The 22,240-nt window shown below is 37.2% G+C and overlaps 1 protein-coding gene across 2 annotated transcripts in view; it reads left to right on the top strand.

The window, feature by feature from the left end:
• The window catches only part of CDK17 (cyclin dependent kinase 17), a 90,264-nt gene extending 68,679 nt beyond the window's left edge, over positions 1 to 21,585 (top strand). For both annotated transcript variants that reach the window (XM_005421608.3, XM_031057582.1), the window contains exons 5-17: positions 3,492 to 3,617; positions 7,536 to 7,592; positions 9,480 to 9,594; positions 10,147 to 10,241; positions 10,886 to 10,948; positions 13,676 to 13,799; positions 14,790 to 14,910; positions 15,304 to 15,401; positions 15,671 to 15,776; positions 16,541 to 16,583; positions 17,441 to 17,531; positions 17,761 to 17,838; positions 18,261 to 21,585. In XM_005421608.3, coding sequence (XP_005421665.1) covers positions 3,492 to 3,617; positions 7,536 to 7,592; positions 9,480 to 9,594; positions 10,147 to 10,241; positions 10,886 to 10,948; positions 13,676 to 13,799; positions 14,790 to 14,910; positions 15,304 to 15,401; positions 15,671 to 15,776; positions 16,541 to 16,583; positions 17,441 to 17,531; positions 17,761 to 17,838; positions 18,261 to 18,298 — 1,155 coding nt within the window. In that variant the 3' untranslated portion in view covers positions 18,299 to 21,585. The remainder of the gene's footprint in view (positions 1 to 3,491; positions 3,618 to 7,535; positions 7,593 to 9,479; positions 9,595 to 10,146; positions 10,242 to 10,885; positions 10,949 to 13,675; positions 13,800 to 14,789; positions 14,911 to 15,303; positions 15,402 to 15,670; positions 15,777 to 16,540; positions 16,584 to 17,440; positions 17,532 to 17,760; positions 17,839 to 18,260) is intronic.
• The last annotated feature ends 655 nt before the right edge of the window (positions 21,586 to 22,240 follow it).

Genomic DNA, 22,240 nt, shown 5'->3' with positions numbered 1-22,240 from the left:
GTATTACAATTCTAAAAAAAAAGTCTCCTTTTTTCTTCAGGTTGGGATGTGTTGATCAGGGTTTTTTTAAAGAAAGACCTTGCAGGGGAGTTGCATTGAGATGGAGGTTGCATGGAGATGAGGATTGTTGTTTTATGTAAAAGTGGATTACTGTTTTGGGGGGGTTATCCAAATTGGAAGAGATTTTGGCCTTTGCAGCAGTAAATACTTAGACTCAGACTGTACTACCTGCTGTGGAGCACCAAATGGAAGCATACAGCTGAAGGTCTTGGTTTATAACTGAGGCTGTCACATGAATCTCTGAAGTAAAATCGTGGGGCCTGTTGCAAAAACGGCATAGGCAGAGGTTTTGAGAATGAAGGAATAGGAATTCTGTAATAGAATTACATCTACCTCACATTATCATATTTTCCGTGTCTAAAATATTTTTATCATGTTTCTGTGATAACTGGGCTTCAAAGTAAGGGATTCTTTGTACCTGTGTAGAATCTTAGACTTGCTTTGTTTCCCTTGCCCTCCATGTGAAAAGATTTGTGTTGAATGCACAGTGCACACTCAATGGCATTGTTTTCAAATAGCCATTGCAGCCCTAAAGGCTGCCTTTGCTTCCTTATCCCTATATACCCATCAACTTGGTGTGCTTGGGAGTGCTTCTTGGAGGCTGTGGAGGTGGGTTTGAAGCACCACTTCGGCTGTGCCAGCCATGAGTGCTGTGAGGGGAGAGAGCATGCACATGGAGAGCTTGGGGGTACAATCAGGTCAGTATTTCTTGAGGCCTTTGAGTTGAGATCCATAACTTCAATATCCCTGTAAACATTTTCTGTTAAAATCCCTATAAATGCACCTGTTAAACAAGCACTGTGGGACAGTGAGAGCACTACAACAGGTTTCTGCGCCACAAGAGTTAATAGGTAAGAGTAGGAAAAAGCTATTTTGTCACAGAGTTTATAGGATAGTGGTCATATCTGTTGTGTTCAGGAAGTTACATTGAAAAACTCAGCTCACTGATATTTTCTTTTGTTCTTTTGGTATTTTTCGAATTGCTCTTGAGCCATCAGAAAAAAACCATAAATCCAGTATATTGGCCCAGTGCTGATCTGGGATTACATTAGGAAGGTGAGATAGAGACTTATGCTGATCCTTTTCCTGTCATCCCTGTCTTATTCCAGCAGTTCGTGGTTTTACTCTGCAGTAAGATGTCAGAGCTGCTTTCTTCAAGTCAACATGGCATGCTTTCCTTTGTGCTCAGCTGTTGTGAACAGCTACCAGACCTTTCTGAGGAATGCAGTAAATTATAGGATGAAATTTTTTTTTTTCATAATCTGAAACCCTCTTTAGTGGGAGAGAGGCATTAGCAGAGCCTGGCGAAAAGAAGGAAATTACTGTAGTGGAAAATAGTGTTTTACTCTAGGGAATACTTGTAGGTCCTGTTACAATATGTTGGTTCTGCCACTCTCCCAAAAACCACAGTTTTACAATTGCCAATGTTTTAAAAAATTTAAAATATGCAAGTTGAAAATGACTTAATAAACGAGGAAGTATGCCAGAACAGAGCCATACCTTCTGTTTTCTTTTAATTTAGTTTCAAAATGTTGGTCAAATCTGACATTCTGTGAACAGCACTTTTTTTGTTTAAAGATGGTTTAAAAATTCTGTAGGAGATAAAAAATTGACACTGATTTTTCCAGTTGTGCAAAGAAGCTCATGTTGGGCAGCAAAGAAGAAGATAACAGGCTTTGTGCTCTGTACCTAAGGAGGTGTGAGAAGCAAAAGGAGAGCAGGAGGATCAGCTGCCAGAAATTAGAGCTTTACTGGCCTCTGTCCAGACATTTCTGCCTGTATGGGGTGGCCATAGTGAATAGCATATGTAAATCATCCAGGGGGATATATATTAACACTTCAGTCCTACCTGAGATTCAACTAATTCCCAAGTTACATAGGTTTTTCAAAGTCTGTCTCTTTATCTGGTATTTTCTGCTTAGCTTTTGCTCCAGGTATGTGTACAGGTCATGTATATACATGGTTCAAATACATTCCCATCGCTGAAAGCTTAGCAAGTTGTTCACCAAGATCTCAAGTCTTGAAAAGTCTGATGATCCAGTTCTTTGTCAACCTAAGCCAATTTGGCTGCCGGCTTCCTTGGCTTGCCCTGCTGTGCCTCCCTTGCCCTGCGTTCGGGCTGTGAGCTTGTCTGACCTCACACTGAACCTGTTTGGAGCACAAAGCTGGCAGGAAGCTATGCACTTTGCCTAGAGTTTCTTGATTATTTAGCATGCTGAAGTAGTTCAGAGCTTCTGTAGACATGAGTAGAACCACATGGTCAAGCCTGAGGGGAACCGAACAGGGATACGTAGCTGCCAACATTTGGGTTAGCTCAGGATGCCCAGCTGGAGGTGATAGGTAAGACAGAAAAGAAAAACTTCAGGAAAGGTTTACTGCCCTCAGGTCAGTATTGATTAAATCTCAGGTCTACCAGCAGAAATACAGTTACCTCTTGTGCTGGTGAAAAGTGTGAAAACAGTGGTGCTTCTAGAGATGTCTTCAGCTTCGGGGTAGAATCTCTGGGAACAGACTGTGCGCTTTGATGTTGAGCATGACTTTCTTTACTTGGATAAACTACCTACACTAAAAACCAATTCCTGCTGTTACAGAAGTGACAAACCATTTTTTGTGAGTCTGGTTGTGATGTCCTTTTATCTTGTGAGATGGTGACTGACCATTTTGAGACAATATTTAATCTTTTTGTTTCTTGGCATGTTTGACATTAAAGCCAAACTGGAAAATAAAAACAATACAAATGTGCAGATACAAATCTTCTTTCCCCCCTCCCATTTGGTAAAAAATGAAGTGATTTCCTTTCCCTCCTGTCTTAAAAATAATGTATGTTGTTGTTGAAAAAATTTACTGGGGAAAACCAGAATGTATGCAGAGAAAACGGCATTTGATTTTCGAAAGATCCCTGTAATAAAGAGTTACAAATAAAAGAAATGTAGTAATATTTGTAACAGTTGGCACTAATAATGAAGTGATTCTGTTTTGTGAGACTGGAGAAAATAGACTAAGTTTGTAGCTTTTTGTAGTCAAGAGAAAGGGTGATACATTTTGAATTATGGAAATCTCTTCTTATACTAAAGTAACTGCTATATGAAAAGAAATGCATCCACGAGTCTCTGAATTCTCAATTTCTGGTATTCCAGGTCTCTATAAGTATTCGAGTAAGCTCAATACATTTATCCACAATGTAGTTATTTGCATTTTAATATTTCATTCCTCTTGTCCGAGTAATAAGTTTGCACAGGTTTTTTAACCTGTTATATAAGCAAGTTGAGGTATTTTAAGAAGAGAATATGCTTTTAAAACCATTTTTGTGAGATTATTTTTCATTGTGTAAATATTTCAGTTTTATATAGTAACACAGCAGACAATAGAAAATATTTTAGGAAATTCTGAATTTGACTTGTCCTTTCTCTTTTTCCCATTATTTGCTGCAGGATTTGAACAAGCGCTTGTCACTGCCCGCTGACATCAGGATCCCCGATGGCTACCTGGAGAAGCTGCAGATCAACAGCCCGCCCTTTGACCAGCCCATGAGTCGGCGTTCTCGTCGAGCGTCCCTGGTAAGTGTGATGCACCTGCCTTTCTAACCAGCCTCTCAGCTCTTCAGAATCCATTGAACACACAGGCCAGTATCCCATAGGTGTGTTTCAGCTTCATTTCCACTTGGACCTTTTATTCCTGAACATCATCAGCATGTACTTGTCAAAATCTGATTAAGAACTTCACTCTTTGTATCATTTTTCTTCTGCTAACTTGGTGCTCTTGTATTTCTCAGTGAAGGTCTTGACGTATTGAAATCAGTGGCTAAACTAAACTCCCAAAGTACATACTTAAATCCTTCTGCTTTTTAGAGCAGGGATGATCTTTTTGAGCAAATAGGCCACACAGTCTTAGGTCAGGGCTGGGTCCCCTCGTGATTTAGTAGGAAGGCCCTAAAGCAGCATAATATGAAGGCAAGTCCTCCTCACTGCTCTTTTTTTATTTGATAACAATTTTTTCTCAGAAAAAAAAAATTTCACTCACAATCTTGCTGCGGAGACAATAGAGAGTGTTTTGTGGGCTTTTTTTTTGTTTGTTTTCTTTTTTAAAGCACATGTTATTTCCTAAAAGAATAAAGGAATAAATTCACATATACCTTTTTGGATTATTGGTTACTTTAAAAAATAAGTCTTTTCTTTAGAGATGACAGAATGAGTATTCCTATTCTATAATTAGGGTATAAGTGCTAGAAAACTTGGATATTTGTACATGTAAATCATGCACCTCCCTGGAATAATAAAAAACATTATTGTCTTATTTTTTAAAAAATTGATATGTTTCAGTCATAGTTTCAGCTATCAGTGTTCTTTAGTGTTGAGGTCTTAAGGAATTGCTAGACTGTTACTGACATTCTGAGTAAATTCGTTGGTGAGAAATTTGTCACAGAGAAATTCTGAATAGGCTTATGAAGTGCACATCGTTGTTTTCTTGATTTAATTACTTACTTACTGAAAAATAAATAGGAAAGTACATATAGTGAAATAGGTTTGTTGACTGTAAAATATATTTATTTTATTCATTATTAATAAGGTCTATAACAAAGCATTGTTTGAGTATTTTTACCCTGAAAGAAAAAAAATTAATGTGCTGGACTAACAAAGCTCTGATCTTCATGCCACCTTTTGCAAAAACAATGTTAAAAAAAACAAGGAAAATATTTAAGTGAATCTCTAGAAGTAATGATAATGTGTCAGGCTTAAATACTTGTGCCAGAATTTTGTAGCTCATTCACCTCTTAGTTGCTGCTGTAGCATGGAACTGAGGAACAGATTTCCCCAAACCTCTCTTCAGATGCTGGCAAAATACCTTTTCAGTAGAACCTTGCCAGAAGAGTTAAGTATTTGGGATCTGGGGGAATTTTTCCTGTAAATCTGAATTCCCTTGCTCATTTAACAGTGACCCCTGAGAGCAATTGAGGTTCTCTTCTCTTTACCTCTGAGAAAACTGACAGAAAAACAGTGCCCCCTAATGAATGTGGTGTGTGCCTTCCCATCACAAGGTTGTGTTGTTTTGCCTTTTAAAATGCTTTCATTTTTAAAGGGCTTTAAAGTCCAAAATGAAACCTTCCAGCACTGCTGTGGAATGCAGGCATGCATTTGCTGTGATTTGCAGCTAAGCTTTCAAAAAAAATAAACCCAAGGACTCACTGTTCTTTAATTGTTATTGCCTGATAGCAGACTTTTACTTACAATAGATTAGTATTGTGCTCTGCAACAAAGGCATATCTCTTTTCAAGACTTAATAGGGATCAAAGGGAAAAGGCTATCAAAAGTTCCAGGTGAGGACTTGTTATACTTTAGGTTGGTGTTTTTCTTTGAAATAAAAGCAAAAAATTAGTTTTTACAGTAATTGCATTTTGTGTATACATGTACAGTATTGTATGCACAGTCACTAGAAGTAAAAGAGCATAAATGCTGTGCATCAGTGTTTCTGTGTAAGGCAAGATAGATGCATATTGCAGAAAAAGATGAAATAGTTCAAAAATTATTTTGAACTAAAAGTGAAATTATTCTTAGTTTGAGGAATTTAAAGCTTATTTTTTCTTAGGAGTGACAAGAAACCACAATGTGATCAAAAATTTAAACACATTGTAAAGCAGATCTTGAAGAATACCTGTCTTCTGTATGTAGGAAGTATTGTATGATTTTTTTTGTATTAAACAGATACTAAGTTTATGAGTCTTAATGAAAAACACTGAGGTTTCTTAGAAATCTGGCTTTTAAATTCCAGACTGTCTGGTTTTAGCAAGACCAATGGCTGTGAGTTCTTTTTTAGTTCCAATAATCTAAGCAGCCTGTCTTTTTAATTCTAATGCCATCTAATACTCACTTCAAGATATGTTTGTTTAACTAGGTCAAAATGCACTTTGGAAACTTAATATTTATTTTGCTAACATTGCACCTATATCAGTGGTATGTTTAAAATCTGACTGGAGCTACAAGGGTAGCAAATATCAACTTTGCTTGTATTTTGAGATAAAGAGTTTGTCTTTGACAAGCTCCTGAATGTGTGTGATGCTGAAGTCTCCTTATACAGTTCTAAAACATTTCAGTTCTAACACTAGTTTAATATAGCAGAATTGCTCTTAATGTTATATTAATGTAATTATACACCCATTTTTCCCCCTAGATAGAGGAAATATGTTTGCAGACAAGATCTTACAGTTAGTTCAGATGTATTTTCATACAAGTGTTCTGAAAACTAAGTATTAATCAACCTTTTCTTCGCTTCATAATACATTGCTGTCAAATCTTAATACTGTTAACAGTATTTATGTTACCATAAAATAGCAGAAAATTTTAAAATCCATCACATTTTTAAGAGCAAATCAGCTTGTGAAATGTGGATCTAGATGCTGAAGCCAGCCTAGGGTCAAAGGATTGTTCTTTGGAAAGAAATAGCCAGTGAAGAGCTGCGTTTGGAAATGAAAGGAGGGGTGGTGCTGGGGAGAAAACCTGGCTCTTTTGTTGCAGTGTGTTCAGTTGTCAGTAAAGCATGACCCTGTGAGGCCTGTAAATTTGGGGGTTTGACAGGGTACATGCTATATGTGTTCTGTAAATTGCTTCAAGAACTCACATTTACATGTTTACTTTTAGCATTCAGGAGCAATAGTTTCAGCACTACAGGAACAATAGGAAGCTTTGGTGTAATTCACAGTGGTCTTAGGAGAAAATAATGGTAAGAGAGAACTGTGTTATATGAGTAGCAGTGGATTTGAACAGGAAAAGAGTAATGATCTTAGAGTGTTCAGAGGTAAATGTGTGCTATAGGCAGGCACACCCTTCTGGCTTGCATTGATGAGCTAAGTTGGTGACAAAAAAAAGAGAAGATGAATAAATAGATCCAAGTAAACTACACAAAGATTTGGAGCTAAGATTTGTGAAGTGCTGAGACAAAGCTGAAGCTTGCTCAGGAATGATGCTTAAGGATTTTCTTGCTGAAGTTTCAGTCCAAAAGGCATTGAGAATTCAGAATGGAAGAGGAAGCTTGGAGCTCAGATCTTGAACATAGCAGACAAATAAGATTACTTTGAAAAAGCAATGGCATATGGTTATGCTGAGCTAGAGAAAGGATGGACTAGTTTGAGATTACTTCCATGCTTTAAGTTATGACACCCTCAGTGGTAGTAATCAGATCAGAAGAGTGGAGAAAACCTAAGAAGGAGATAGGTTAAAGTGAGGTTTTGGTCTAAGTGTAACTCAGCTCACAATCCCTCCAGGATACACCATAGACTGGCCAACAGGCTGAGCACTGGGCTTGGATGCTGGGATGCATTTATATCAAAATGTGCTCATTTGTTTTTAAAATACTGGAGTTGTGCAGTGTTAGTCAAATATTGTCAGGTAATTTTCTGAAATGAAGTTTAGCTTGTTCATTAAATGATGTACAAATGAAGTGTTTGGTTTTAGTGATTAATTTGCCATTTCTTTTCATTGCAGTCAGAAATTGGATTTGGCAAAATGGAAACCTATATCAAGTTAGAAAAACTTGGAGAGGTACGTATAGCTTTCTTTTGGAATGATGACAATGTCCTATGTAAAATTTTGTGTAAGTTTAACCAAAATTTTCCAAATCTCTGAAAATGCCTGTTGAATTTACTTTTTCCGTAAGCCAAACATATTCAACATGTGTAACAATGTCACAGCTACACAAATGTTTATGCATAAATAATAATTAAAAAAAAAAAGCAGGAGCAGGAGAACTGTCAGAGCTGGGGAAGAGCAAGACTACATTAGCAAATATGCTGTGACCTTCTGGCTTTTTTTTCAGATAGACAAAATCATTCTGTTGATGGTAACACTATGTTTTTGATGATAACACTAAGTCTGGTGTCCTCTTGTCATGACTTAGGTGTTGGAATGTTCATGATGGATTAGAGACCAGTGCTTGCAAGGTGCAGGCAATAGCTGTGTGCATGTTCTGGTAAAGAAACATGCACACCTGAGCTGGGCAGCCAGCCAGGTGCTGCCAATGGAAGTACATAACACACTTGGAGGGGGTAGCAGCTTTCCCTCTCCAGTCATCCTCTGACTTCCAGAGAAACAGTTCAGTTCAGGAGGGACAAAATGTGAACATTGCAGAAAGAAGCAAGGCTGGTCAGCCTCTCTGCTGGGAATATTGCAGTCAGTCCTCCATTTAAAACATTTTAATTTCCTGTTATCAAATCTGAGCCTGCCTGATGCAGCTTGAAGCTTATTCCTGTTTTCCTATCACTTGTTACCTGGGAGAAGAGGCTGATACCCTCTTGGCGGTAAACTTCTTTCAGGCATTTGTAGAGAGCAGTAAGATCCCCCTGAACATCTTTGGTTCAGGCTAAACGCCCCCAGCTCCCTCAGCTTCTCCTCAAAGGGCATCTGCTCCAGACCCTTCACCAAGCTCCATTACCCTTCCCTGGACACTCCAGAACCTCAATGCCCTTCTTGCAGTGAGGGGCCCAGAACTGGGCACAGGATTCATTTGAGGTGTCACATCACAAGTTCTGAGCACAATCACTTCCCTGGCCCTGCTGGCCACACTGTTCTTGACACAGGCCAGGGTGCCATTGGCCTTTTTGGCCACCAGGGCAGACACTACTGGCTCATGTTCAGCTGCTGTCAGCCAGCACCCCCAGGTCCTTTTCTTTGGATCATCTTTCCAGTTACTTCCCCAAGCCCAGAGCTCTGCATAGGATTGTTGTGACCCAAGTGCAGAACCTGGTGCTTGGTCTTGTTAAACCTCATGAAATTGCTGTCAGCCATGGATCCAACCTGTCCAGATCCTCTGCAGAGTCTTACAGTACTGTAGTGATCTAGGGCAGTTTCTGTACCTTTGTTGCTTTTTCGTGGCATTTGCAGGGATTAGTTTTACCTACTGTATTGTCAGAATTTTTTGTCTTAATTTAATATGCCCCTAGAGTTTTGTATCTCTTGCTGTCTAAAATACATAATGAAGACAAGAAGCTATCCAAAGTTACATATTTTCTTTGAGTTTGTGGAAGAGTATGTCTGCAGCCTTTGGAAACATAACTGCAGCATTGTGAGAGATACCCGAGCTAGGTATCTGTAGTCAGATAGAGACTTTGAGGAGTGTAAATGATCCCAGCAGTGAACTTAGTGAACTTAATGCTACCTGATCTGACTTCTTTGGTAGCTCTGTGGTATTTAAGTTTCCATGCAATTTTCAGAGCTGTTAGGTGTATACATCCCTCGTGGCTTCTGTGAGTTCAGTCCTGTGCTTAAAAGAATACTTCTGTACTTTTACATAGTTCAAAAGAATATAAAGTCAAAACTATTCACATCCAAAATGAAATCTATTAGATCCTCAAAAGTTAGTATTTTCTTATTTAACTAATGTTTTGATAAAGGAACAACTTGTAAAAATTCCCTTCTTTTTCCATTTTGTAGGGTACCTATGCCACAGTTTATAAGGGGAGGAGTAAATTGACAGAGAATCTGGTAGCTCTGAAAGAAATCCGCCTGGAGCATGAGGAGGGAGCACCATGCACAGCCATAAGAGAAGGTGGTAACTTTTTTTTTTTAGTTCTTAGAATTTGAGATACTTCTGGAGTTCTTTTTGACCAAAGCACCATCAGTACTTGGAAATATGTAGCCTACATGGGAGATTAGTAAAATTGCTGTTAGTATTGATGAGGAAAATTATAGTCCAGACATATGCAATATAGTCCAGAGTTTTGTTTCAAATTTATTTGCTTTGTTGTGATTTCAAATTCAATTGTGATTGTGATCTCAAATGCAGTATTATAAGTGGATGATTAGATACTGAATTAGACTGTTGTTAGTGAGTAACTTTCAGGAACTCAGTACATTTTACAGAATTACTTCTGCCTGAAAAGTATAGTTTAAGAAATACAGGCTGGTTATTCAAGCGTGTGTTTGTTTTATTTGATTAAATATCTTTTTTATTAACTTGATCTATATGAGTTTTATGATCTTAAAAATAGCTTTTTAATTAAAAAACCCCAGATCGTTTATATGGATGATCTTAAGTAGAAATTGCGTTTATTCCTCATGTGTTGTGCACTTATTTTGTTCTTCCTGTTCTCTCTTGCAGTGTCATTATTAAAAGATCTGAAACATGCAAATATTGTTACGTTACATGATATTGTGCACACAGACAAGTCTTTGACTCTTGTTTTTGAATACCTGGTAAGTGCTTAAACAATTAATGAGCTTTAAATTTGATTTATTGTTTCTAAGAAACAGAAACACAACAAAATTCTGTACTCTTTTTTAAAATACTAGGACTACTTGAGTTTTTCCTGCATTTACAGTCATTCAGCTAAAAATGAGAACAGTGTATTCAGTTCTTAAATGGCTGTAAAATAGTAAACACTGTTGTGATCATTACAGAGTTTTATTAATAGCAGATACTGGTGGTCTGCCTGATCAAACTGTCTGCTTGTCTAAAGTCATTATCTGTATAACATGGTAATCACACTGTGGTTCCAGTGATATTTTCTGTTCCTATGATATTTTTCTGTTGTGACATAGCTGACTTTCAATGTAATTGGAGAATATACCAATTCTATAAAATACTGTGCCTCACATAGATGGAGGAGAAGGCAATGGCAAGTAATGTTGCCTGAGACAGTACAGCTTGCTGGGAAAAGGGTATTTCTATCCTCTGGAAAACCATGGGTATTTGTGTCCAGGCTTTAGGGGTTTTTATCATTTAGTATCTTCTGCAGAAATATCTTTTTTGGTGAATCATTTCAGTTCCAACAATAAGTAATATTCATGTGATTTGTTGCACACAATTTTACTGAACCCCAATGATGGTGTTTTGCCAGGACAAGGACCTGAAGCAGTACATGGATGACTGTGGTAACATCATGAGTATGCACAATGTAAAGGTGAGTGTTTTTGGCCACCTTCCAGCTTTGTCCTAAGAATTTCAGAGAACTTTATAATCAGGTTTAGTCTCTTTAAAAGTAAAATAAAGAAACTTAACTTCCTTTTTGGCCTGACTTAGTTACATTTGACATCAGATGATGTCTTTGTTTTAAGTGTTTAAAACATCGAAAAGAGGAAAGATTATTTAAGTTCATGTGTTTTCATTCTCTTTGAAGTTACATATCTAAAATTTTTAAAGTCCTAAAAAATAATACATATCTAAAATTTTAAAATTCCTAGAAAATAATACACTTATAACTCTTTTGACTTCTTGTCCTTCCATTATTTTATACTCATTTACTAAGTCTGTAGTTTGATATATCCTCGGATTTATATGTGGACACTGAGGAAAATGTGGCCTCAATCATGAATGCGTTTTTGGGTGCCACTGCCCACCACACAAGTAAGAAATCAAAAATATGTATTTAAGAATGAGTAATTTTCATCTTTCCATTAGTAAGAAAATGGAAATAAAATTTTCCTTACGACCTAATTTACTTTTTCTTCTAGTTATGGTTGTGTCCAGGTCAAGTGACTCAGTCTCCAGTCTGGCCTGCTGAAACTAAGTCAGGGTCAGGTGCTATTTCTCCTGTAAAAACCAGGCTTTTATTTGGAAAACCAGCAGAACTCTTAGTGTTCTTTAATACTTAGGGCTTTAGAAACAAGCTTCCAAACAGAGTACAGAACTGTCGTGAAATGAGTGAAATGATTTGGCACATGGGCTAGACATTGGTTTCTGTTTGGTGAGCTTTCCCTTTCATTCCATTATCACGTTACTGTAAGTGTCTCCAGGGAAAGACATCTGCCCATAACCTGCTCTGTTGCTTCCTCTGAGAGCCTGCAAAGGGAAATTCTTTCATTTGTTTCTACTTCAGAGAGGCAACCAAAAATCATAATTATGCTTGTGTTTTTAATTATCTGCAAGTTCATAAGCTGTGCTTTAAGCTTAAAAAAATAAAGGAAAGCTGTAAGTGGGAACTTGACTCTTAATTACAAGTGCAGTTAGTGAACAAGACAGAATCTGCTTGTGGTAACCTGAGCTAAGCAGAGGAATTGTTTTTCCTTGTTTGCCTATGGTTTAAGCTGTGCTCAGAGAGCAAATTTATATGGTCAGTACCTTTGGCACTGGGAAACCAGAACAGCTGTGGTAGCTGTAGGTGCTTACCTTATAATAACTGTGGGGGTTTGAGTCATCATTAACATTTGAGAGACCTCCCTGACATCACTTCCTCACATTCCTTGGCTAATTTTAGTTTTTTGTGTTTTGACAAAATGAAGGTGTGTGTGATCTCTGCAGGTATTAGTGCTTTACCCAAAGTTTTGAGCTAATACATGGCATCCTGTGCATTTCCAAAAGGATCCCTGCCAACTGTGGTGAAGCTTCACAATTTCTGTAGAGTAATCTGCTTTGCATTCTTGACTAATCCTTGCAGTCCCAGTGCACATTAGGGATGGCCATTCACTTCTATTGAAGTCATGGTAATAAAGCTTGGAACTGACTACCCCTGCAACAGTATGGGCCTGATAGCTGGAACAAGACTTGTTGCTTCTCATTCTGCTCTTCAGAAAGGAAAGCAAAGAGAAAGAAATTAATCCTAATTCCTATTTTTCTAGCACAGATGAATCCCATGTCAGCACACTGAGAACAGATGGATGTAACTACACCTGCTGTGTATTTGTCCAGTTTATGAAAAAGAATTTGGTAGTGTCACTTGGTGCAAAAATAAACCCATGTATTAGAATATGGTTATATAAAAACATTCTAATGTTTTTCCTCAGAGGTCCTGTTACATGATCAATTTGTCACATTGTTTTCTGTAATGCTTCATATTTTCTTGTTGTACATTTGATTACCTATGCTGACTGAGTGCTGCTGTGTGGTAAATGCCAGCAATAGCTACCCAAAAGTCCCATGTTTGAGATCAGACCTTTATACATACAGAAACTGCAAAATATTAGTCCTTAATGCAGTGATACATTAAACTTGATTGGCTGCCCACTGCTAAACCTTTCTTTGCCCCATACTACTTTTATATCTATATGCATGCACCATTGATATGCATGACTGAAGTTGTTTGCTTGGCTTGCTGTTCCAGAGGATTAAAATAAACCTGTGTGTGTCAAGGTGAGGGGATGAATGTAAATACCAGAGGCAGTTGAGCTGCTTTAATAATCCTCAATTACCCATTTCTCCATCTTCCCTAAGCTTGTGAATCTACATGTATTTTTCCAGTAGCGTGCAAAGACATTCTTTACGTAGTTCAGCACAGTTGGATGGAAATGCTGCTGAGCTGCATTTCCAGAAGGGGCTCTGTGGCCAAAGGCAACTTGAGTATATAGTCAGAGACAGTTATCTTTAAAGACATTAGTGTGGGGAAGAGCAGTGGTAAATGCGCTTTAAAAATAAACAGCCCTGTGTTTCTCTTCAGTTAAACAGAACAAATTGCTCTGAAAGTCTTTGTTGTAAAGTATGGTGTTAAGGCAGTGCATTAGCGTAAAATGATTTTAAATCTTTGAACAATAATGATGATGTCCAGAATTTGCTCTTAAGGAAAGTAACTCACTTTTTAGAGAAGTCATTTCATCCTGCTTACTGTACATAACTCTCCAGTGCCCAAGTAGTCATGCAATGTGTAGATTACAATTTTTTTGTCTTATATAACTTATATAAATGTTCTCTTTTGTAGCTATTTTTATATCAGATTCTTCGTGGTTTGGCCTACTGTCATAGGAGAAAGGTGTTGCATCGAGATTTGAAGCCGCAAAATCTACTAATTAATGAGAAAGGAGAACTGAAGCTTGCAGATTTTGGTATGGCCTGAAATTACTCTGTAATAACTATTCTTTTCTCTCAGCAAAGGAAAATAATTTTTCCTTAAAAGGAGAAATGAGCATATTGGGTCTGTAGTGAATTTGGGTGTTCTCAAACGGAAAATGAAAGTCAGTCTTTTACAGGGCGTAATTAATCAGGGTAATACCTCTGTAGGTAACACTGTCAGTCTACTTGCAGTTCAAAAGTAAGTCTTACAGCTTCCTGTGAAATTGATACTTAGTCAAATCCTTACGGTGGAGCTCACCTTGCTTCTCCTACCACTCCACAGTCACTCTAAAGTAGGGTAACCATGAGAGGAGAGAGGAAGGGTTTGTTCACGTGCTAAATTGTCAGGTGTTGCACTATCACTGATACACCAAATGCCTTGGGATTTACAGTAGAGTGGGGCATCCACATTTCCCTGTTACCTTCTGTGTCTGGAAGATCCTTTGAAAGTTGTGCTCTGCGTCTCTGATTTTACCCCTTCTGTGTGAATGAAAGTTGCTCAGAAGATTGCATCTAACATGATAGGTCTGAATTTTATTGAAGATATTGCTGGCAAATTGACAGTGTAAGGATGGAAAACCCCTACTGATCCAACATTGGTTTGGTCTGTTTCCACCATTCAGTTAATTGCTTGTTGCCTTCTGCCTTTTGCAATGTAATTTTCCAGAACCAGTGCGGAAGGTTTTCACAACAGGGAGGTGTTGTATCAATCTAATGCTATTTAATGAAATTTACAGGATTAGTCCAGGTTTTGATGTGTTTACCTTTCTTCTGTGCTTAAAAATGCTGACCGTGAGATTGCCATAAATACTAAAAAGCAATATAAATCTCTTTATTAGGGCCTTAAATAACATTAGGAGATGACAAGTATAATAGTGATAGTATTTAGCAAGTATAATAAGGTCCTAAAAATAGTTTGTCAATTTCATACAAAAAGGATTTAAGCAAGCTGTGCATGACTCTTCATTTCCCTTTTTATCAAGGATTGGCAAGAGCGAAGTCTGTTCCTACAAAGACTTATTCCAATGAAGTTGTCACATTATGGTACAGACCACCTGATGTTCTCCTTGGATCTTCCGAGTATTCAACTCAAATTGACATGTGGTTGGTATAGCTTTGTCTAATTCAAATTTTTCTTCTGAGTCAAGTTGAAAAAATGTCAGCTTGGATTTTAAATAGTAACATTCAAATACACAGCCTTTGAATTTTTGTATTTAGGGAAAAAAGCGAGTCGTCTTCTCCTAATGACAGGGTAACGTGGTATTTTATCATGAACTTTAATAAAATTGATTAACTCAACATCTGATATAGCTATGACACAGGTTTTATTTAGACTTTGACAGCTCTTCTGTTACTACAAATCTTTCTAAATATTTTAATAGTAGTGTGTGGCTAATAACTAATAATTTGTTTTAATTGAAGAGAAATCCCAGAAGCCTTTACAAGCTGAAATTAAAAGATTATTTCTGCTTTATCTTTTTCTCTGTCTTTATAAAGGGGCGTTGGATGCATATTTTTTGAAATGGCATCAGGAAGGCCTCTTTTTCCTGGTTCAACTGTTGAAGATGAACTGCACTTAATTTTCAGACTTCTTGGTAAATGGATACTTTTAGTAATGTTAATGTTAATGCACCATATTTGTATGAGAACTGTGGATCTTTATCATGGAACAGTAGTATATATTGCATTGTAATCAAGGTGATGAAAAATTATTCAGCTGACTGTACAGTTGAGTTTGCACAACATAGGCATATTAAATGGTTTTTTTCCCTTTCTCCTTTAAATTACAGGATTAAATGCTTTTTTATGTCAAAGTTGTTTGTTTACATTTTTAAGTTGAATTTGTTACTGCTTCTAAATGCAGGAACTCCATGTCAGGAAACATGGCCAGGCATTTCTTCCAGTGATGAATTTAGAAACTACAACTTTCCTAAGTATAAACCACAACCTCTCATCAACCATGCACCAAGGTACTTTGTGTTTTATTAATAGAAAATATGCATCCCTGTGGCTTTGCATATTCCTAAGTGGGAATGCATTCCTGAGTACCACTGCCACTGAATGGTGTAAAACTATTCATCAGTTGTGTTAGTGTGGGCAGATGATAATACAAAGCAGAATCTGCCCAGTACTGTGTGATTATTTCCTCTGATATCATTCTAGGTACCACAGCTCCTTAATAACTTGTGCAACAATAAACTCCAGTTAATAATGTCTTCATAGCGGGAGAATTCACACAGCATTTCCTAAAGAACACAAATTCTCTTCTGGTTATATGCTGGACCAAGGCCATTTTTAAAATGCTTTCCTTGAGCAGTTTCTTGTATTTTAAAACCATAATGAGGAACATGAAGGGTCTGTGCAGTTATTATAAATAAACTTAATAATAAAGACATTCATTGTCTACCTTGAAGAAGGTCTAACATTGTATCCCTCTAGTAAATGAGTAGGGTTAATCTTAAAAGAAATAATTAAAAATATTTAAATAAATGATCAAGGTCAGTCTAGTAAATGACAATTCAAACTAAGGATTTGTGTGTCCCCAGTGTTTTCCAAAGAGTCTTTTTCTGAGATATTATTATGTATTCATGTTAACATCAATAAATGTTGTTTCCATGTTTAGATATAATTTTCAGGTTTGGTATCATTTAATTAAGTCAGTTCCTCTGCAGTTTTACTTTTGTAAATACAATTCAATAACTATTTTAACTTTTAAAAATATCTTTCTTTTTAGGCTAGACACAGAAGGAATTGAATTGATAGCGAAGTTCCTTCAAGTAAGATGTGTTTTGTGGCTTTACTTTATAAAAGCACAAGTTTTGAGTTCTAATATATTAAGTACAAAACGTATTAGAAGTCAAACTATTCAGTTCTGTCTCAAAGTGGAATGTGTAGCTGAGTCTGTAGTCTATGACAGATGTGAGAAGAAGTCTGTTGTGTGAGAATGAAAAAACTGACGCTTGCTATTTGTTCCCCCAGAACTGATTTCTTCTCTTATTGCCTTCCGTAAAAATAGAATTATTCTGTGTTAGCCCTGAAAAAAGTACATCTCTTGTGAAATACGGTATTAAACCAGAACTTTTAAATACAAATGCTAAATTTCTTTAATGATTAACTGAGCTTAGTACAAGAGAACGAGTTAGTAAGGTGTAATATTACTCCTTGATGTTGCAGCTGTATTCAAAGGTTTAATCTTTGAATCTGTATTAAAAATGAGCTGGAAGCAAGATGGAAGGCCAACTCCTGCATCTTTGGGTAGATGCAGCACTGTAAATTATTTGTGTGCAGCTTTTTAAACATGTGCATCCTTGCCTAGAATTGCACAGATGCCAAGCAGGAGGTATCTAATCATTGTACCATCTGTAAATAAAGATTAGGTGTAGTTTTAACCTGTATCTATTTGCACAAGTTATTTTTACTATTTTAGCAATCTTGTTACGTGTTGACAATACTGATTTTGATAAACCATAAGATAGTCATGTGTGAAAAGTAATGAAAGAAAAATGGTTCTAGTGATTTGTGGGCTTGTGGGAAATGTTGAGCAGCTAGAACTCTTTCTCCCTTTGATGAAATCACTTGATGCAAAGAGATTTTTAATGGAAACCAACACACTTGTATGCTTTTATATTAATAGTATGAATCAAAGAAGAGAATTTCAGCAGAAGAGGCCATGAAACATGCATACTTCAGAAGTCTTGGAACAAGAATACACACTCTGCCTGAAAGTAAGAGGAGTAGTAAAGTAGCAGAGTATTGTTAAGATAGTGCATTAAAGCTAAGTACATTGTGAAAGGAAAAACCCTCTAAAGTATTAAAGAGTCTGATATCTAGTAGCTTAAATATTTGTGAATTGGAAATTTTTTTAATCTATACTATATAATTAAGAATATAATTTTGGTCAATAAAACATAGTTTTACATTTGTATATAAATTAATTTCTTTGTTACATTCCAGGTGTTTCAATATTCAGTCTAAAAGAGATTCAATTGCAAAAAGACCCTGGCTTTCGAAATTCCACTTATCCAGAGACTGGTATGGAAAGCTTTATATTTTCTCATGCTTGCTAAAAGAATGCTGTGCCAGAGACATTTGGAATTGAAAAATGCTTTGTTAAATTGGTTTTATTGAATTTTATTGAAAAATAAAATCCAGAATGATTTACTGAGATTCCTGTAGAGACACATAAGCTAAGTGCACAGTAAGATGTGAGTTTTACTAGGGCTGGGCAGAGACTGTGAAGGTGAGAACATTTTGGAGTTTCGAACCAGTACTGTATGGGGGCTAGAGGTGGCAAAGTGAAAAACCAATGCAGTGAGTGCCGTTAAAAGAAAGATGCCTATGCTGATTGAAGCACAAGGGGTGCTGCCTTGAAAAGGATGAAGATCTAGATAATAACTTAATACTCCATTGTGCAAATGCTTCGGTTTCTTACCATGGTCCATGTTGTGTTGCAGGACATGGGAAGAACAGAAGGCAGAGCATGCTTTTCTAAAGGGGGCAGTGCAGAGTCAAGCCCAAGCCTATCCTGTCGATCAAGGACTCGGATCCAAAGGCAGTGCTTTCTCTTGGTGGACTTGGAATCGCGGTTTGTCTACACTGTCCTCTTAACAGTGGAGTCTTTTTATTTCCAACCTGCAAATTATGTTTTTATATTTGTTGTCACAGTGTGACAATTTTTTGTACAGTTGGTTTTAAGGTCTCCTCTGCCACTAGAGCCAGTAGGTTACAGCTGTTGATGTAACTGTAGCTGCAATTTTTGTGCAGGACTGAGAAACACAGTGCATTATTTATTGCGGAATCATTGCTGCTAAATAACTACTGTCTGTATAGTTAACACAACAGTTCCATGCCTGAAGAAGTTGCAATGGCTTTATAATATGTGAATGCATCTGTTTCTCTTGATAAAATGTTCTACTGCTGCGGGGTTTTTTTGTATTTCTTAAACTGCAGTGTTTCCTGGAATGTAAACATAGCTTTGCTTGGCTATAGGTGAGCCATCTTTAATGCTCTAAGTTCTTGGCACTTAATTCCTTATTTAACATTGGAAGTATGTGTTGAAATAGTTGAAAAATTATAATGCATATTATGTTTTTGAAAAGCACATGGTGTGAAGGTTGATTCAAACAAGTGAAAAGTAACTTTGATTTGCTCTCAGATCCTATGTTAGTTATTGATAAATTAAGAGCATGGAGGCTGGACATTTTGTCAGGCTTACTCCAGCATAACATATTTGCACATTGTTGTGCATATGGGGCCTGCAGAAACAATAACTTTTTTACCTTGTTTTTAACTTAGAAATACAAATAGTAAAAGGACAATTCATATATGTTGGACCCTGGCTTACTTTTCATTACAGAGGAACAGGACAACTAATTACACAAACATGGGAATAATGGCACACTTTTCCCACTTTGTTCCTCTCCCATTTGTGCATTATTCACTTGAAATCAACTGGAAAGATGCAAGTTTGTACTTGGGAAGAGCTCACTATGCTACAGAGCTTTTACAATGGGAACTTAGAGAGTTTTTCAGATCTTAGATGTTACCTGTTTTCCAGAGATAGTAAACATATTACTACTACGCTTATGCATCTCAGTGAGTATCATAAGTACACCCTTGGTGATGGTTACAGTATTTTTAAGCATTTGTGTTCACCTTTATGAACCTATTTGTTTAGTGCATCTTAAAGAGACTGTAAATCTTTATTGGTATATTTTGAAATGGTCATGTAAATCTTTGGCTGGTATATCATGAAAATAGTCATAGGTAACTTAATTTTTCCTGACATTCACTGTAAAACGTTCAGGGGTCCTACCATTTCTGTTCAGGAAATCTTGTAGTTTATTGTTATTTAACAGTATTAAGTGAATTTTTGTATATTTCATTTTAACTTTATTTGTGAATAGTGATTGTGGCATGTTTGGGGGTGTTTTATTAATATTTCATTGATACTAGTAAATTTGAATTGGGATTTTTTTTTTTAATTTTATTTTCTGGAAGAGAGAAATTCATGTGTAACGGTGACTATTGGACCACTACTGCTTTTCAGCATTTGTAAACCGGTTTTACGTTAAATCTTGTAGACCTAACAAACTGCTGTTATTTCTAACTGACCGACCTGTATTAATATTGTACTTTTGAAAGTATAAATATTATGTGGAATTCTTTGGTTTTGTTTTGAAATTTATAATAACAAAAGCCCTGTGTTGTTAAAAATACAGACGAAGTGAACTTGCAGTTCTTGGGGCATTGTTGGCAGCGTTTAGCGAGGTCCGTGTGTTGTGGGAGCCCCCAGGGTCACCTTTGGCTGCTCCTTTAGTTCCTTCAGGGCAGTGGCAGTGGCAGTGACGTGGCTCCTCCAAGGCTGAGGCTGCTCAGGACCTTGTCAGTGGCGTGTCCCAGTGTCACTGCTGGTGAGCCAGCCCTGCGTGTCACCTGGCCTGGGAGCGTCACGTGAGGCTCGGACACACATGGGGCTCCCCTGATCCCAGTGCGAGCGCTACGGCTGTGGCAGAGGCACAGTTGGCACTGATGAAAAACCTTGTCCTGAAATAGTTGTTATATATATTTTTATAGTTGCTATGGATCTGATCTAGATTTTATACCGATGAACTTTGTAGGAAATACGTTGTAGACATGACAGTGTTGAAGAAAGAAGTGTCAGAAAAACATCTTTTTTTACAGAAGTAGTGAAGATAGACTAAATGTTCACTGTGGATAAATGTGGGATTTAGCATTTCTAGAACAGTAGTACTTCATAGGTCATAAAAGAACAAGTAATAATGTGACATTAATGAGTAAAGGACTTAAAGGTTTACCTGGTAAAATGAAGTGCATTAATAAACTTAGAAAGGGATCAGCCGCAGCTAACAAAAGGATGTTCCATTTTAAGTAGGAATTCAGCTTTTTTGTTACAGATGAAAAGATCTTCCATAAAATTAAAGCAGTCTGTTTATAAAGAAATTTTTTCTAAGGACCTACAAGTGAATCTGTGTTCTTCATTAGGAGTTAGCTTTAAAGAACATATTTAAGAAACTTGCCATCTGTTGTCAAGCCAGTTTGGGGCTTTTTAAAATTGTCTGTTACTGAAATTCCTGCATCAGCAGAGACAGTTCTGTGGCAGTTGCCTGCTTGGGGCAGTAGTCAGCAAGTCTGAAGTTGCTGGGCATCTCTCACATTCTTTCTATGGAATTCTGTGCTCTGCCTCTGTCTGGCAGAGTCAGGTACTACAGACTTGGTTTCACTGTCTCCAAAAACTGTAGGAGTGCTGGCCTTTTTGGGAGAAGGCCTCAAGAGTGTCAAAAAACAAGCAGAGTGTCGCTAAAAATGGATGACTTTCAGTGTTCGGTGTGACCACCTTTGCTTGACGATGAGTGACCAGTTAATGAGAAATGGCCTGCATGTCGTGGCTGATTTTAGGTAGTTATTTTTAGGAGATAACTGGTGTGTCCCACCTAGGCCAGGGTAGGGCTGGCAAGGTGTAGGTGTGTGTCAAAGGCAGGTGGGCTGGAAGCCAGGACAGAGGCAGGTGCTGGTGGTGTGGTTGCATTCACGTGCAGCTGAACGTTGACAGGGAGAGAGGGTGGGTGGAGGATGGGGATTGACAGGACAGGGTGGGAGATGGAAGGGGCAAACCAACAGCTCAGCAATGCTCTAGTGGAACGTGCTTCTGAACATGGCTGTGTTATTTTTGTGCTGCTTTACCACAGCATTAAGTAGCCAGAGTGTATCCCTGAATTGGGCAATAAAAGTTAAAATAAACAATTGTTAAAGAATCAACATACTTTGTATTTGCAAATCATTTGAAAAACTGCAAGGTAGCATTCTTTGGGCTGCTTGCTTGTTGTTTGTGCATGAGTTTTTCAGTGTAATAAAGGTACATTGTTTCTGTTCTGCAATGTTAAAATGGAATTAAGGTTAACAATACATTCTGTTATTGAGGACAAAATATATGAATGGTATATTGTAAATATCCACAGGCTAAGTATTATAAACCCAGGAAATACTCAGAATTAAGGTCAGACATTAAAGAAATCCAAACAAATCAGGGTATAGAAGTACAGAGCTACAGCACATTATGACACTGAAGAGAAATCAGAACTTACCTTGTCTGTGACATGATCATTTTGTCTGATGAGCAGAGTTGAAGTAATTCACACACCTTTTTAGCATATTTCAGTACCTTATTTACCTTCAGAAATTTTGGCTTTAAAACAAATGTAACATCTCTGTGAAGTGCCTTTATTTTGGGAAGGAACTTGAATGCTTACTTTATGCAGTTTGGGGGTTTTTATATTTTCAGAGATTGGGCTGTTAAAGATTTAATGGTCTCATTTGACCTTTGTGTACATCCATGTATGTCACCAGTATCCGTGTCATACCAATTTAGGAGACTAAATTGGTGAAATTTACTAGAAGGTAACAATTACAATTA

This window comes from Geospiza fortis, unplaced genomic scaffold (assembly GCF_000277835.1).
Source record: "Geospiza fortis unplaced genomic scaffold, GeoFor_1.0 scaffold186, whole genome shotgun sequence".
Taxonomy (NCBI): domain Eukaryota; kingdom Metazoa; phylum Chordata; class Aves; order Passeriformes; family Thraupidae; genus Geospiza; species Geospiza fortis.
Note: the sequence above shows the minus strand (reverse complement) of the source record. Positions and strands in the feature narration are given on the sequence as shown.